Raw genomic sequence first — 13,104 nt, forward strand, 5'->3', positions numbered from 1 at the left:
ATATTTGAAGCAGTTGGAGATAACATGGTTGGAGAGTAACCACTGCGACTTTATAGCTTCCCCGACGTGCTATACACGCGACATCATTCGCTGTCGGCAATCGAGGTGCAACCCCTAAACGTGGTTGGCTGATGAGGCCGAGATGTCGCCGAAGTAGTAAGCCGGCACTACAGTGTAAATACAGCAGAATACTGCATATGCTGGATACTGAGGATACTCGTAGCGGAGACGGTTGTTTATAAGAGCAATACACTGTACCATAACCCAAACAGGAAGCCGGGCAATGATTACATAATACATTGGCAGCTGAGTCATTGCCTTTGCGGGGAAGTCCCGTGACCTGACCGGCCTGCGGCTTCAGCCATCTACCATCTCTATCATCTTTAGATCAAGCATCGCCCTGACGTATCTGGGTAGGATGATGTCTGCGAGCAACCGAACGCGTCGGGATGGTCGAGGTACGTTGGCCTGAGATGTTCTTGCATAGGCCGTCGCTCATCCTCAACAGGCTGCTTCCAATGCTCCAAACGGCGCATAGTTTGCGACCGGGGTGAACCCACCTGTCACAAATGCCAGAAAAAAGGAATCGAGTGCTCAGGGTCTGGGCGGTTTCGGTTCTACCAGGGAGCTACGATACGTGGATTATCGCAAGGGGGCACCGTCCCGGTGACAGCACCAGACCCATTGGCCCGGCCACAGAGCAGTTGCAGTGGCCAACAGACGCCCTTGAATATTCGCTGGCAGTCAGATAGACCGTCATCCCGAGCAAAACGGAAACAATCGGTGCGAGCCAGGGTGAAAACAGCTGATGCAAACGCTCAAAACTCCCAGCATGGTGCGAATACGACAGATGTCGGAAGTTCAGCTGTGTGTGACGAACGACACTCTGCCAGAAGAGTCGTAGAGAACGTCCCTAGCCCTGCATCTGCTCTATCTTTAACCAGTTCAGCTTTTGATGAATGGTGTCAGACGCCCGGCAGTCAAACTGACGATGACACTGTTGAAGAAGTCGGCACCAGTAAAGCCATTCAAATATATACGCCAAACTCCGTATCGCCATGGATTTCCCCACTGAGTTCTCGAACTCGGATGTTATTTTCCCACTGTCAGTAAATATTCACTGCATTTACCTATTTGCCGCTGACCCTTTTAGTTGCCGATGTGGTTGCCCCGATAATGGTCGTGTTGGATAACATCTCGAATGGCTACCGGGAGATTCTCCTGCCTCTAGCTTGTCAAGATGAACTATTGCAGCAGTCCATCTGTGCAGTTGCAGCACAGCATTTGGCGCTGCGGCAGCCCAGGTTCAGGCGCTTTGCAGAATCAGGTCGGGCGGCCATCATATCACGGCTTCGGCGTGATGCCTTCCAAGAGCCAACCGAACGCCTGTTCAGCGCCTCGACATGGGCCACTCTGATTGTTCTGCTTGTTGGCGAGACTATTACTGCAAGTCCTGAATATGCCCATTTGCTGCAGATGCTGTTTTGCATGGCGGGGAATACACCAGATATGACGATGAATTCAGTCAACCAGTTTCTCACCCAGCAAACGCACATGTAAGTGACCTTTTTCTACTTCATATGGAGCGTCTGCTAATTCATTAGGTTTCAATTCCTTGGACAGCCCTTTCTGGGAGAGAACCGGGGCCTGGATATGCTGCAACTTCCCCTGGACCTCTTTCTCGACTGGACATACTACGACCTCCCGCCGGAATCAACATACACGCAGTCTCTTGGGATCATCCGCGAGGCATTTATCAAAGCATCACAGATATATATCGGTCGAGCTACTCACAGCGAGGACCAATGGTTACGTCTTGAAGAGTTGAAAGAACTTGTATCGCGCATCCATCCCGACGAACAGGGGTCTCATGCACTCGTCTGGGTGTGCTTCATTGGTGCTGCCGATAGCACCACGCCTGAGCACCGACAGTTCTTTGCCAGCCGGATGGAGGCAGTATTTCGTAAGACTGGATTCCAAAACGTTGCTGCTGCTATCCAGTCGTTGCCAGCCATCTGGTCGCAGAAGGATTCCGGACGCTGGACATCTCGTCTGAACCGCACCCTGCCAGCTTTGATAATGTGAGACGCTCCAGCCGAACATCTTGTGTAGAAACGTGATATCGGAATGTTATATACCTGGGCAGTGCAATTAGCGGGAACAGAAACGCTTCTACAGCCTCCAGAGCGTCATTCCGCCTTGAACCGGCGAAGAAATATCGTCGTAGTCGAGCTTGGCAGGCGTGTCTTACCACCGTCGGTGGTTCAGATTGAAGGATCGCCTAGAGGAATAAAAACACGACACGTCGAATCCCACGAGCGACAGCGTCCCCAGGTCGCTGATCTACAGCGGAATAGCGCAGTGACTTCTGTGCTCAAATGGAGTACGAGAGAGTCGACGAACGGGTTATTGTGGTTCCTACTAGGCTCATTGGGGTATAGTGAAGCCATGCAGTTGACTGGCTCATATATATACAATTAAATATACCATTATATATACCATAATCTATACTATTCTATACTGTATATTATTTCCGATACTTGAGTGTATACGAGTGCAGTTATGGAACGCGGCGTATGACGCAATCGCCAGCCACGGTAATTCCTGCCACGCAGCGAATTCAGTCTCAGCCAGTTAAAACTACCAGACACTCAAAGGTTGACGGAGTAATTCCACTGATCGGACTGCGATCGGATCTGCCTGTGTCCGACGCCGAACTGCTCACATACCAGTCCACATACCAACTCTTCACGCCTCTTCGCAGTTCGCACCACCTGTTATGTCACTTTGATGTGCGCTGGTCTGCCCGATGAGCCTCTCTTCGCCCATCAAGGCGCTGGCAAGCCTATCAGGAAGCCTATCCCGGCCATGCGCGAACTGGGCGACCGTCGGTTGTGTCCGGCTGCCAGGAGTCGCATATCGTCCCTGGGGGTTCCTGCGAAACCGGACATACGCCACTACGGGTGTGGGAAGCTATAGCAGTCCTATCCCAAATGAGACCGCGCCGGACCGGTCGCAGCGCGTCCATGAGCTGTCCGTCCAACTCTCACAACGGCCCATGAATGGCAACGCCTCCATGCAGTACACGCGATTCAGCGACAGCACCGTCGCCAGCAACAAAGAGAGCGCATCGCAGGTCCAGAGTCAAACAAAACTGGCCATCGCAGAGAAATATGGGCTGACCACCCGCGATCTTCGCGTCTTCGATCTCCCCTCCCCGGGATTCCCGCACATCCTGGTCAGGGCCCATGCGATTCTAGTCCACCTGTTTGATCTTCGCCTGCTGGTCGAGTGTGATCATGTTCTGCTTTTCCATGTTGCAGATAAATCTGCGGAGACTGGGGGCCGGAGACCGGACAGCGATAGCGATAGCGATGAAAGTGCCAGTGGTACCGAAAGCAGTGTCTCGCAAGTCTTCAGGCACAACCTCGAGCGGAAGCTCCTAGGAAGCAGTGGACATGCCCAGCCCTACGAGCTGCGCGTGCTCGAAGCAGCGCTCGCCTCGGCGACGTCTGTTCTGGAAGCAGAGTACAGCCTCACTGCAGAAGAAGTCTCCCACGTCCTTCGCAAAACGCACAAGGACGCGCCCTTCATATCCGACAAGGAAAAGGAGTACGAGTCGCTCATCCATACTCTCCTGCGGCTTTCTCGGCACTTGGCCAGCATTGACCAGTCCGCTCGACAAGTCCGCACGCTGACTTCCGAAGTCCTGGCCGAAGACGAAGACATGGCGAACATGTATCTCACCGACAAAGCTCGGGGGAAACCACATCCCCCATCCGACCATCAGGAGGTTGAGTATCTCTTCGAGGCTTACTTCAAAGCCTCCGACACCATTGTGCAGGAGGCCAAGCGGATGATGAGCAACATCACGCGCACCGAAGAAACAATCCGTGCTGCACTGAGCGTCCGCCGCAACCAGATCATGGTTCTCGAGGCCCGCATTGAGATCTTGATGCTGGCACTGGCAGGCGGGACTCTGATTGCAGGCTGGTACGGCATGAATGTGGTCAATGGCAGCGAAGAGAGCAGCACAGCGTTTGGCGTGATTGTTGTGGGCAGTCTGCTGGGCGTCGGTCTCGTCACCTGGGGAGGGCTACGGCGGTTGAAGAGAATTAGCAAGATACGGGTTTAACTATAGAAGTCATGAAAGTATCAAAGTAAAGTTCTTAAAGTACGTCCTGAAAGCATGTTAATATTATTCGTAACTATGTCAGTGTGTGTTCATCCAACCAGAAGAAATCCATTCGCATTACTTCTGCTCCATTTCAACCGCCGAAGGAGACTCGTCCACGATCGACGCTCTGGGCATACCAACCTTCTGTTCAAGAAAGCCGAGAACATTGTCGAACGCCTCTGGAACAGTATACCAATCCTCGCCGTACTTCCTATAGTCTATGTCGACAACGTCCATCCCAAATATACCATCGAGACACCGGCCCATACTATTCTCCTTCTCAGGCTGAGACCCATGACCCAGGAAAGCCGGGGTCTCGGAGTGTATCAGGGGATACTGCCATGCTGGAGTGCGCAATTCCCGGTTATCCTTCTCTGCACATTGGGAGTTCTCACGTCGATAGCCTCCGTTACCAACGGCCAAGCGCTCGAACTGAAGCAGGCCCCTAATGTAGTTGCTTCCCACTATGGCCTTGCGCCGGCCAAACTCATCCTCATACATTTCGAGAAGAAGTTCGAGCTGGTACTTCCAGGGCAACATGGCTCCAATCCCAAGGAATCCACCTAGCGGGCGATGGCTACCTAGGAGGTATAACAGAGCTGCTGCGCCACCATGACCCATGCCGCCGATGATAACACGACCGTAAGCTGCGTGCAGTCCATATTTCTCGTTGTCTCGCAGCAGCCTTGCCTCGCTGTGGATCAAACGCTGGAGGAAGACTGCCGTTTCAGGGAGCGTCGCTGTGTCACCGGCCCACGGTTGGCTCGGCCGGGAAGGATCATTGAACCATTGTGTGCCACCTGAAGGCCCGTTCTTAACAGCTGGCGGTGCCTTGAAAGCGCAGGGGAAAACGAACCGAACTGTTGGAAAATGGGATTGAATGTTGGTTGCTTTGAGGAACTCTCTGCCAGAGTCACGGCCTTTGGCACCGGCGGCGTGGAGCAGGATCATTGTATGTGTGTGTGTTTTGTCGCGAGGAGTCACAACCAGGGGTTTTGGTCGTCGAGGCTCTGTTGAGCGCGTCTTGATTTTGGCCATGCTGAACGATGCTGCAGAGTAGAGCTGGCAAGTTTATGAGTTTCAATCGCTTCTCACGGCAAAGACCCTGGGCTGATGAGATGTGTCGTGTTGGAAGGCAGTGGGAACATAGTCAGGTCTTAGTAAAAGGCTGACAATTCAAACTTCTTTGTATTCCCAGTCTTTATCGGCAATAATAAGGCAATTTGCGGTGTAAGGGGCCTTTGTATGCTGCCACTTTCTCTCTTTGATAGTTTCAAGAGGAACGGATGCCAATATAAGCAGACATTCACAATAAGCACCAGCCACAGTCATGACTCACTCAATAGCAAGTAACAGGCTCCAGGCAACACTCTTGTTAAGATAATTTCCTTCATTCATCGCACTCTGTTGTGAAGGAACAAGCGCATATTTTGTGGCAGCCAAGTTTGCCTGACATTCAATCCCGCCTAACAAGTCAGTCCAGGTCAGTCGATGACAAGTTCCTTTATAAAAAGAAACCAGTATTAGGAATAGTTACGCCTGGAACTGTTTGTACTTCTCCGTCCCCAAAAGTCCTCAACGCTGTGGGCTTCCTGGTTTATAGAATATTCTACGACTGTTGCTAGCCACCATTAGGGGTAAATTGCAGGATGGCGGGCTTGGAATGGCGTCGAGAAGTAGATAGTTGAAATATGAACAGTCTTTTAGTGATATTCACATACTCTACACTTAGTTCTAATGGCAGGCCCAGTCGCTTGTCTGCGTTCCTCTTTTCAGTCATCCTTTCAATCATTGCCCAACTATAGCGACGTCTGTTCAGTTTTCAACCGCAGTCGTGTCAATACCAATAGTTATATACCCAATCAAGCCATTTCTGACGTCCTTTCCATCGGCAGGGATAACTGAGATGACGGGATTGTAGCCACCCTTGGTGTCGCCCTCGAAAACTGAGTCAACATCGTTTGTGGTCCTCTCAATCTCGGTGTGAGATGCGTAGGGCTCGAGGCTCATGATCTCTTGTGAGATTTCCTCGTCGAGATAGAGTTGGCCGGTGCTGACGGTGTTGCCCGCGACCAGAGTGCCGTTCTCACGTACGGACCAGTCGGTATGGGCTTGCACATGGATGTGAATTGCACGCTCGACGTAGAAGCCTGAAGATGGAACAGTTAGTGCACTTGTTGGTCAACGCGCGCTGTGTGTGTCACCTACCAGGGACGATTGTCTTCATCTCCATCATCCCATTCTCGTTAGTTGGCCACATGCCTCTCAGCCAGGTGGTGTTGTCCGTGTGGAGATCCAGATCCCCGGCGCCCATTGTGACATTCATATCAGACAGGAGCTCGGCAAAGGGCGTGTTCGGCGAGAGCCCAGTGAACGAGGAATACGAGCCGGTGGCGTTGCAGTGCCAGAAATCGAGCAGGACATTGGGAAGAGGCTCGCAGGTGGCCATGTCCAGAACACCGACGTCCAGCCAAAACGGAACCCCCGGCTGGTCCTCGGTCATGTCCTGGCGGAGAGTCTGCGAGCGCGGCCATACGTAGGGTCCCTCGGTGACCTCGGGGGTCAGCACACAGGTGTCGTTCTGGATCTTGTCGTAATACGGCGCCTCTGCGGTGATTTCGTAGGTTGACGTATGGCCCGAACCCTCCCAGCGCTTGGCCATTCCTCGTTTCGCGATTCGGCGTTGGTTAAAACTGGCGACGTGGTTCCCACAGCGCTTGGCCATTTGATCCCGGCGTGCAAGTTGCGCGTGAGAGATGGGATTATGGGGCCCTGGATGGGCCAGGGCTGTGATGCCAGCCATGGCTGCTATCAAAACTCTCGAAAAGTACATGGTGAAGTGTCAGGGCAAGGAGTAATGGGGTTGTAGCGTGGGCGATGGTAGGATTGTTGCGGTGCGAGGACGATATATATATGTGAATCCGAGACACAATTCCGACCAGCTATTCCGTTGAGCACCAAAATCCATCATTGAACTCGTCATCCCTTTTGCTACAGTGCTGTGTATAAATTTCTTTTTGGTTGTTCGAACTCCACACGCCGATATAGTGCCGTTTTGGAGCTTCAAAGAGTCTGGTGCGGAAGACAGACCCACCGTGCTAGAGCATTGCGATTTGCGCGTCCGGCAGCTATCCGACTGCAAAACCGAAGAAAGGACATGTTGTTTCGACAAGTACCGGCCAGGCTTGCGAATCAAGCAGCGACAATTGGGCCGAGGAGAGGCCGAGATGGCGGTTAATGCGTGGGCCAGTTTGATAAATTGAGACAGATCCACTGCAGATCAGCCTACAAGCAGTTTAGACTCGCGCAGAGATAATTCCGCTGAATCAGCGAGCAGTTTCACGAAGTTGAGCCACGCTACCAAACTGCCTGCAAATGAGAAGCATAGCGAGACTGGCTGTGCCAAACCGGCCTGTGAGACTTGCCGTCTGGCGGCGTACCTTGCGTTTTAACTCCACTGCCGCAAAAAAGAGCGTTCGCGAGTCAGATACTGCTCCCACTGTAGTAGATCTGATCTGCTCACTGTGCCGAATAGCTCGGGCAAAGTAAACTGCGTACACAGCAGTTGGAAGACGTCTTGAGACGGAGACAGCACGCACCTTCAACCCTTTTTTGAGTTCGAAGGTGGTTCGAGCCATCAGCATTCGAGACCTCGTTGACTGCATTGCGATGACTTGTGCAATACAGTACTCCAGGATGGCTCACAATAGTAGTAGTAGTGGTGGTAGTAGTATTCCTACACCTGTAGCCTGTCTAGAACTATGACCGACTATGCCGTGGGCTGTTGCCCGACTGCTGCATGGTAGTGTCTGAAAATAGCAGACTCTAGAATAAATAAAAATATATAATAAGTACCTCTATTAGGCTGTATATTACCACTACCCGCCCAGGGCAGCAATATATATATACACATATTACACCCTGTGAAGTCCTATAGCTGCCTAACCACACTTCTTTGGTTCCAGTATCCCAGGATTTACTCCAGGCCTGAATCTCTGAGTGCTATTCTGGCTACATCATCCAATTGAAAAGGAGATTTTCGTTGCAAATGCCAGACAGCGTTGATCCACGATGCTGATTGCGACCTCATCCTCCCGGCGATACGTGTCCATCTGGTCGGATCACCATTTCTCGCAACATACAAAGCGGAAAACGCATTCATTTTCCGTCTGATCCCCGGCCTGTCTCGTCAAAGCCCAAAGTGTACAGTGAGCCATATTCCATCGCAGCCTGACTGCCTGACTTACCGCGAAACGACACGGCTTCGCTTAAAACTGTAACATGAATGGACCCCGCGATGAGGAACTGGTCTGTGCGTTTCGGGGGCAGAGCGGATCATCTAAGGCTGTCAATCTGTCGCCCGTTAGACAGGGTCCATCTGCAAAAGTCCTCCACGCTGGCAGTGTTGAATGTTCATATCCCCTCCTCGCTGTGGAGTTGGCCGTTGGAGTTCCGCCTGTCAAAGTCCTCGTGGCAGCCGAATACGAGGGGCCCAACCGCCGCCCCAAAACCCCGGCTATCTGGCCAATGAGAGACCCTGTTTATTGGAAAGTGCGTCTCCATCTGTCACATGAAGAAAGCGGTATTGGCGTCTTGCGACAGGGGCGAGAAGCCTGGACTCAGCCTCACCCGCAGCCCCGTTATGACAGCCACCTGGAAGTGTGCCAAAACCCGAGACAATGGTGGGAGTTCCTCGTAGCAAGGCGTGTCTTCTCTGTCGGCAGCGACGTGTTGGGGTGGGTTTACTGGTTTCCTCTCTCCTTTGTTTATATCAGGGCAACTGACGTCGGAATAGTGTGACCAGACTCGTCCACAATGCATGCAGTGTAGCAAATATGGCGTGCGCTGCCCTGGATACAAGCGTCCCATGCAGTTCCACGACGAGGGCCCGCGACTCCAGAAGAGTTATCAAACGAGGCGTTCGACGATCAGTAGTGATCGGCCCCAGGGCAGGACCAAAGGCGCCGACGTCCACGCCAGCGAGCCCCAGCAGGAGCATCGTCTGGCTAAAGTCGCCAAAGCCTCGATGGATGAACGTGTCCATCCAGCCTTGATCCGCCAGTCGTTTATCAACCAGCAGCCGCAGGTGTTCAAGGAGTTCGTCTGCGCTGCCTTCCCCACGATGTTCTTCCACAATGAATTCCGCTTTGGGAACGGATTCACGTTCCCAGACTGGGTGGTGAAACATTTTGGTTCAAAGGAGTACTACGATGCGTGTGTTTCATGCATTACAGCCGAATATCTGGCCCATCTTACCGGGGACGCCAGGCTTCGTCAGTTCAGCCGGCAAAAGTACTCACGCGCCTTGACCGCGGTCAGAAAAGCGCTGGACTCGGACGAGGCGTCGTCTGATAGCCTGCTGATTGCAGTGATTCTTCTTGCGTTCTACGAAATGAATTCACAGACTACTCGAGAAGCTTGGATCTACCACTCGCGGGCGATAGAACGGCTGATGCTGAACCGCCCGATGGACTTTTATCTGTCGGGAGTTGGGCGCATTTGTCACTTTGCATACCGGCCGTTTCTTATCGCCATGGCGCTCTATGAGGGCGACGCATGCTTCCTTAGTGACGACCGTTGGCAGACCATAGCAAGCATACTCCGAGCCCAGGACTCCCAGAAGAACAGCGAATGGGCGATATATATCACCGTCTATGAGACAATCTTCATGGAACTGGTCAAGTTTCCCGGCTACCTAAAACAGGCTCGAAATATCACGTCTCTGGCACAGCGAGACGTAGATCTTCTAGCACAGCGAGTTTGGGCGAGCTGCCAGCAGCTCCGAATCTTGAGCAACGAGCTACGATCTCTGCTTGCTGCCTACAACCAACGGAAGGATGGGATTATATTCCATCGCTTTGTTGGGCCAGAGCCAAGTGCTTTTCCAGAAACGAGTCCGTCACTTCTGCTCAACGCTGCGGTCAATGCGACCAGCATACTGCAACAACTCTTCACCTGGTTAACCACAAATACCAAGGAAACCTCATCGATAACCACAATTACCAAAGAAGAAACCTCTTCCTCTCACCCCGGAACACCATCGTATCTCCCAACTCCAGAAAGTGCCAACAGTCCGGATCCTGGCTGCGCGCTCGTCACTTTTCCATTCAGCTATGAGCTAGGAGGGCGTGCAGCCAACGATGGCCCTCCCCCGTTTACATGGCTGGACCGAATCGCAGGGACAATGGGACTATTAGGGGCTGAGATTACCTACATCAAGGACGAGAGGCCGCGTTATATAGTGGTCGAGCGGTAGATCAACGAAATTTGGCCTTTTGGACAGACACAACGGAGTAAAAAAGCGCAAAGGGTCAATGGCGCCTTCAAATAGCCAGAATAGACTACTAAGGCAGTACTACGACTTGCTCGCCTCTACTCAGGACAGTACCTTGAGGCGAAGTGCATGTCGTGATTCCCTCGGGGGGCCTGCATACTGATAGTCCAGATATCATGAATCAAACCGGAGTGTTTAAGGAAACTACTCGTACTGCCATGCTGCTGGGGCCTCATGTTTAGGGTATTACTCGCATGAGCTCTCGGGAGAAGCTCTACTATCAGAGAACCGCTCCACCAGGAGATTCAGCCTGAGCAAGGGCAAAGCCGCAAAGTCAAAGCGTCGCTCTGACCGCTGTAATAGACGCCGAAACTCCTCTAAAGCGCCTTGTCGGAGCCGGTAGACCTTATCATCGGTGCTCGCCAACAGCGCTGTCACCATGAAGCTCCCTATGATGGCAATATTGGACTTGCAATCTATACCAATGTCAATTAGAATAACATCTCCAGGGACACCACGTACAGCTGAGCCACACGCCAACAAGATCATCTTGGCGGAGTAAATCCTCAAAAATGCCAAAGAGGTCGTGGAAGAGAACCATCTCTCTCTCGATATCGTAGTACGATGTTCCCCCGACACAGGCAAAGAGTGCCCGCTGTATGGAGACCGCAATGCCGTAATAAGCAAGCACAAAGACATAGTCTATCACTTAGCCATCGTGGACATGGCAGATTAGTTTATCAGGAGTACGCACTATTGATCCCTCTGCTCGGATGTAGCAGAATTCCCCCTTGCTGCTCGAGCACGTCTTTCAACTGAGCCTGACAATGGCTCGCCTTGAACAGAGCCTCCTCGGGAGCCATGACGGAGGAGCTTCGGTTGACGGTGTAAAAATGATCAAGGACGCTCGAAAGGACAGCCGTCAGTCTTGAAAGCATGACAAAGGCCGAAGTGGACTCCCATGAACTGGCATCCAGAGGGCTACCCGATAGGAATGTGAAGTCATCCACGCTCAACTGTGCAGTGCTGAACTGCCTATCGTCGATGTGGCTTGGTCTACCTAGCCAATGAGACAGCCTACCCATACGTGAGTACATTGATGAGTTGTTCTATTGGTAGAAGTACCACTTATCGTGCATATAAACTGCCCACCACAACACCCGCCGAAGATGCTTCTCATAAGGCGTGATGTTCCAGTTGGCGGGCTCGATATGGAGTCCCGTTTCCTGCGCTAGGCCAACAAGCTACGTTGCGATTAGAAAGGTTCTATTTTAGAAGAGGGACCTGAGCTTGATCTAGGATGCTCCGTCTCGGACTTACTTGGTTTGTTAAAGGCCAAAACCCCGGATGGTTGGGCTCGCGCACATGTTGGGGTGGCAGCTGCATATACAACAGCATGGCCTGGATTGTTGCCAAAGACGGCGTTTTTGCTTCTTGGAGGACCGACTTGAAAACATCCTCGCGTAGCCATTCATCGTCGAACGGGGTCTGTCCCACTAACCTCGGCGAGAAGCTCCAGAATGGCAGAGCCGAGCAGTAGACGGCCCCGAGGAGCGAGGCTGGGACAGAGCCCGCCGCGATGGCAGCCTCAAGCCGTTCGCGAGAATCCATGATTGGGAGGCTGGGGTGGACATACATGTAGTAAAGATCCAGCAGTGGCTTCTGGTACGGGCTGACAACCATATTGACTCTTTCGGCGTTGTAAATCCCGCTGGCGGCGTCGAGTAGTTCGTTTGGATACGACTGGACAGTCAGGCCATCAGTCTTTAACCCCAAAGTGACAGGGCAGAAGTATGCCATACCGTGAAGTAAGCAGGGGTGAACTCATGGGCGAGCACCTTGCAGACCCTCCAATTTGCGTGGCCGAATCGATTTCTGTCATCAAAGGGCAAGTGGCGCAGCAGGTAGACATCCTGGTCACTGCTGGTCCCTACATAGAGCATCGTGCGGTCTCGCTCCACGGTGCTTCCCCTGTGGCCGCCATGATTACTGCTACTCGCAGCATTCCTCGCCAGTCCGGACCTGAGGGGCCCTGCTGGCCACTGCTCGGGCGACTGCGCTGGCCCACTGCGAGGTTTCCGACCTCGCTTGACCGGCGCGGCCATCTCAAACGTGCAGAAGGTTCCCCTGTGCGCACACAAGTTGCAGGTCTGCTGGCCGGAGGCCACAAAGCAGCCAATCCGTCGGCGTCGACACGCATCGCATCTTGGTGGAGGTCAGAACCGGGCCCACGAGCTTGCGGCTGGGGAGACGGAAACTCACGGGCGTTGCTTTTTGGACCGATATGGCCTCGACACGCCCGTCCCCGCATCCAAAGTCTGGGGTTTGCGCGTATCATCCATGCTAGAAAGGCGAGATATGGGGAAGAGATGGCCGCGGGGGGACGCTGCCTGTTATAGGGCACGCCTGTCTCCAAGCGCCCCTCCCCCACATGTTGGAGTCAAGCTGGGGCCAATCGACGCTGGCAGAGTTGGCCGCGGGGCGATACGGCCGATCAGGAGACTCATTGGATGGATGCATGCATGGTACAAAAGTCCATAAGATGCCTCGATCCTGCACCGTCCAGCTCCATCTCGCATGCGCTCTCGCGATGGCCGTGCCAACACCGACCAAACTGGGGCATCTAACCCCACGACTGCTCCGAATCTTCCTT

General features: G+C 52.9%; 6 protein-coding genes across 6 annotated transcripts; 3 read left to right on the forward strand and 3 right to left on the reverse strand.

Annotated features, from left to right (window-relative positions):
- Positions 1–394: 394 nt before the first annotated feature.
- Positions 395–2,519, forward strand: ASPSYDRAFT_214690 (Zn(II)2Cys6 transcription factor). Its single transcript, XM_040844097.1, has 4 exons — positions 395–458; positions 509–1,105; positions 1,154–1,556; positions 1,605–2,519. Exons 1-4 carry the CDS (start codon positions 419–421, stop codon positions 2,083–2,085), a joined length of 1,521 nt encoding a protein of 506 aa, XP_040695995.1. The 5' UTR covers positions 395–418; the 3' UTR covers positions 2,086–2,519.
- Positions 2,520–2,809: 290 nt separating this feature from the next.
- Positions 2,810–4,135, forward strand: ASPSYDRAFT_165058 (CorA family magnesium transporter; the record flags this gene model as incomplete). The annotated part of the gene is made up of 1 exon (XM_040843318.1): positions 2,810–4,135. The coding sequence occupies one exon, from the start codon at positions 2,810–2,812 to the stop codon at positions 4,133–4,135; it is 1,326 nt and encodes a 441-aa protein (XP_040695996.1).
- Positions 3,781–5,430, reverse strand: ASPSYDRAFT_52453 (uncharacterized protein). Its single transcript, XM_040848488.1, has one exon. The coding sequence runs from the start codon at positions 5,213–5,215 to the stop codon at positions 4,253–4,255; it is 963 nt and encodes a 320-aa protein (XP_040695997.1). The 5' UTR covers positions 5,216–5,430; the 3' UTR covers positions 3,781–4,252.
- Positions 5,431–5,902: 472 nt separating this feature from the next.
- ASPSYDRAFT_189950 (intradiol ring-cleavage dioxygenase) lies at positions 5,903–7,252 on the reverse strand. The gene is made up of 2 exons (XM_040843627.1): positions 6,386–7,252; positions 5,903–6,327 (listed from the first exon to the last, which is right to left on the reverse strand). The coding sequence occupies exons 1-2, from the start codon at positions 7,008–7,010 to the stop codon at positions 5,993–5,995; spliced, it is 960 nt and encodes a 319-aa protein (XP_040695998.1). The 5' UTR covers positions 7,011–7,252; the 3' UTR covers positions 5,903–5,992.
- A 1,604-nt stretch (positions 7,253–8,856) lies between these two features.
- ASPSYDRAFT_165115 (uncharacterized protein) lies at positions 8,857–10,433 on the forward strand (the record flags this gene model as incomplete). Its single annotated transcript, XM_040843327.1, has 2 exons — positions 8,857–8,913; positions 9,003–10,433. The coding sequence occupies 2 exons, from the start codon at positions 8,857–8,859 to the stop codon at positions 10,431–10,433; spliced, it is 1,488 nt and encodes a 495-aa protein (XP_040695999.1).
- A 264-nt stretch (positions 10,434–10,697) lies between these two features.
- On the reverse strand, positions 10,698–12,556 carry ASPSYDRAFT_165106 (fungal specific transcription factor domain-containing protein; the record flags this gene model as incomplete). The annotated part of the gene is made up of 6 exons (XM_040843326.1): positions 10,698–10,927; positions 10,974–11,159; positions 11,206–11,528; positions 11,577–11,695; positions 11,772–12,194; positions 12,254–12,556. The coding sequence occupies 6 exons, from the start codon at positions 12,554–12,556 to the stop codon at positions 10,698–10,700; spliced, it is 1,584 nt and encodes a 527-aa protein (XP_040696000.1).
- Positions 12,557–13,104: the final 548 nt, after the last annotated feature.

This window comes from Aspergillus sydowii (genome assembly GCF_001890705.1).
Source record: "Aspergillus sydowii CBS 593.65 unplaced genomic scaffold ASPSYscaffold_23, whole genome shotgun sequence".
In the NCBI taxonomy this organism is placed as follows: Eukaryota; Fungi; Ascomycota; class Eurotiomycetes; order Eurotiales; family Aspergillaceae; genus Aspergillus; species Aspergillus sydowii.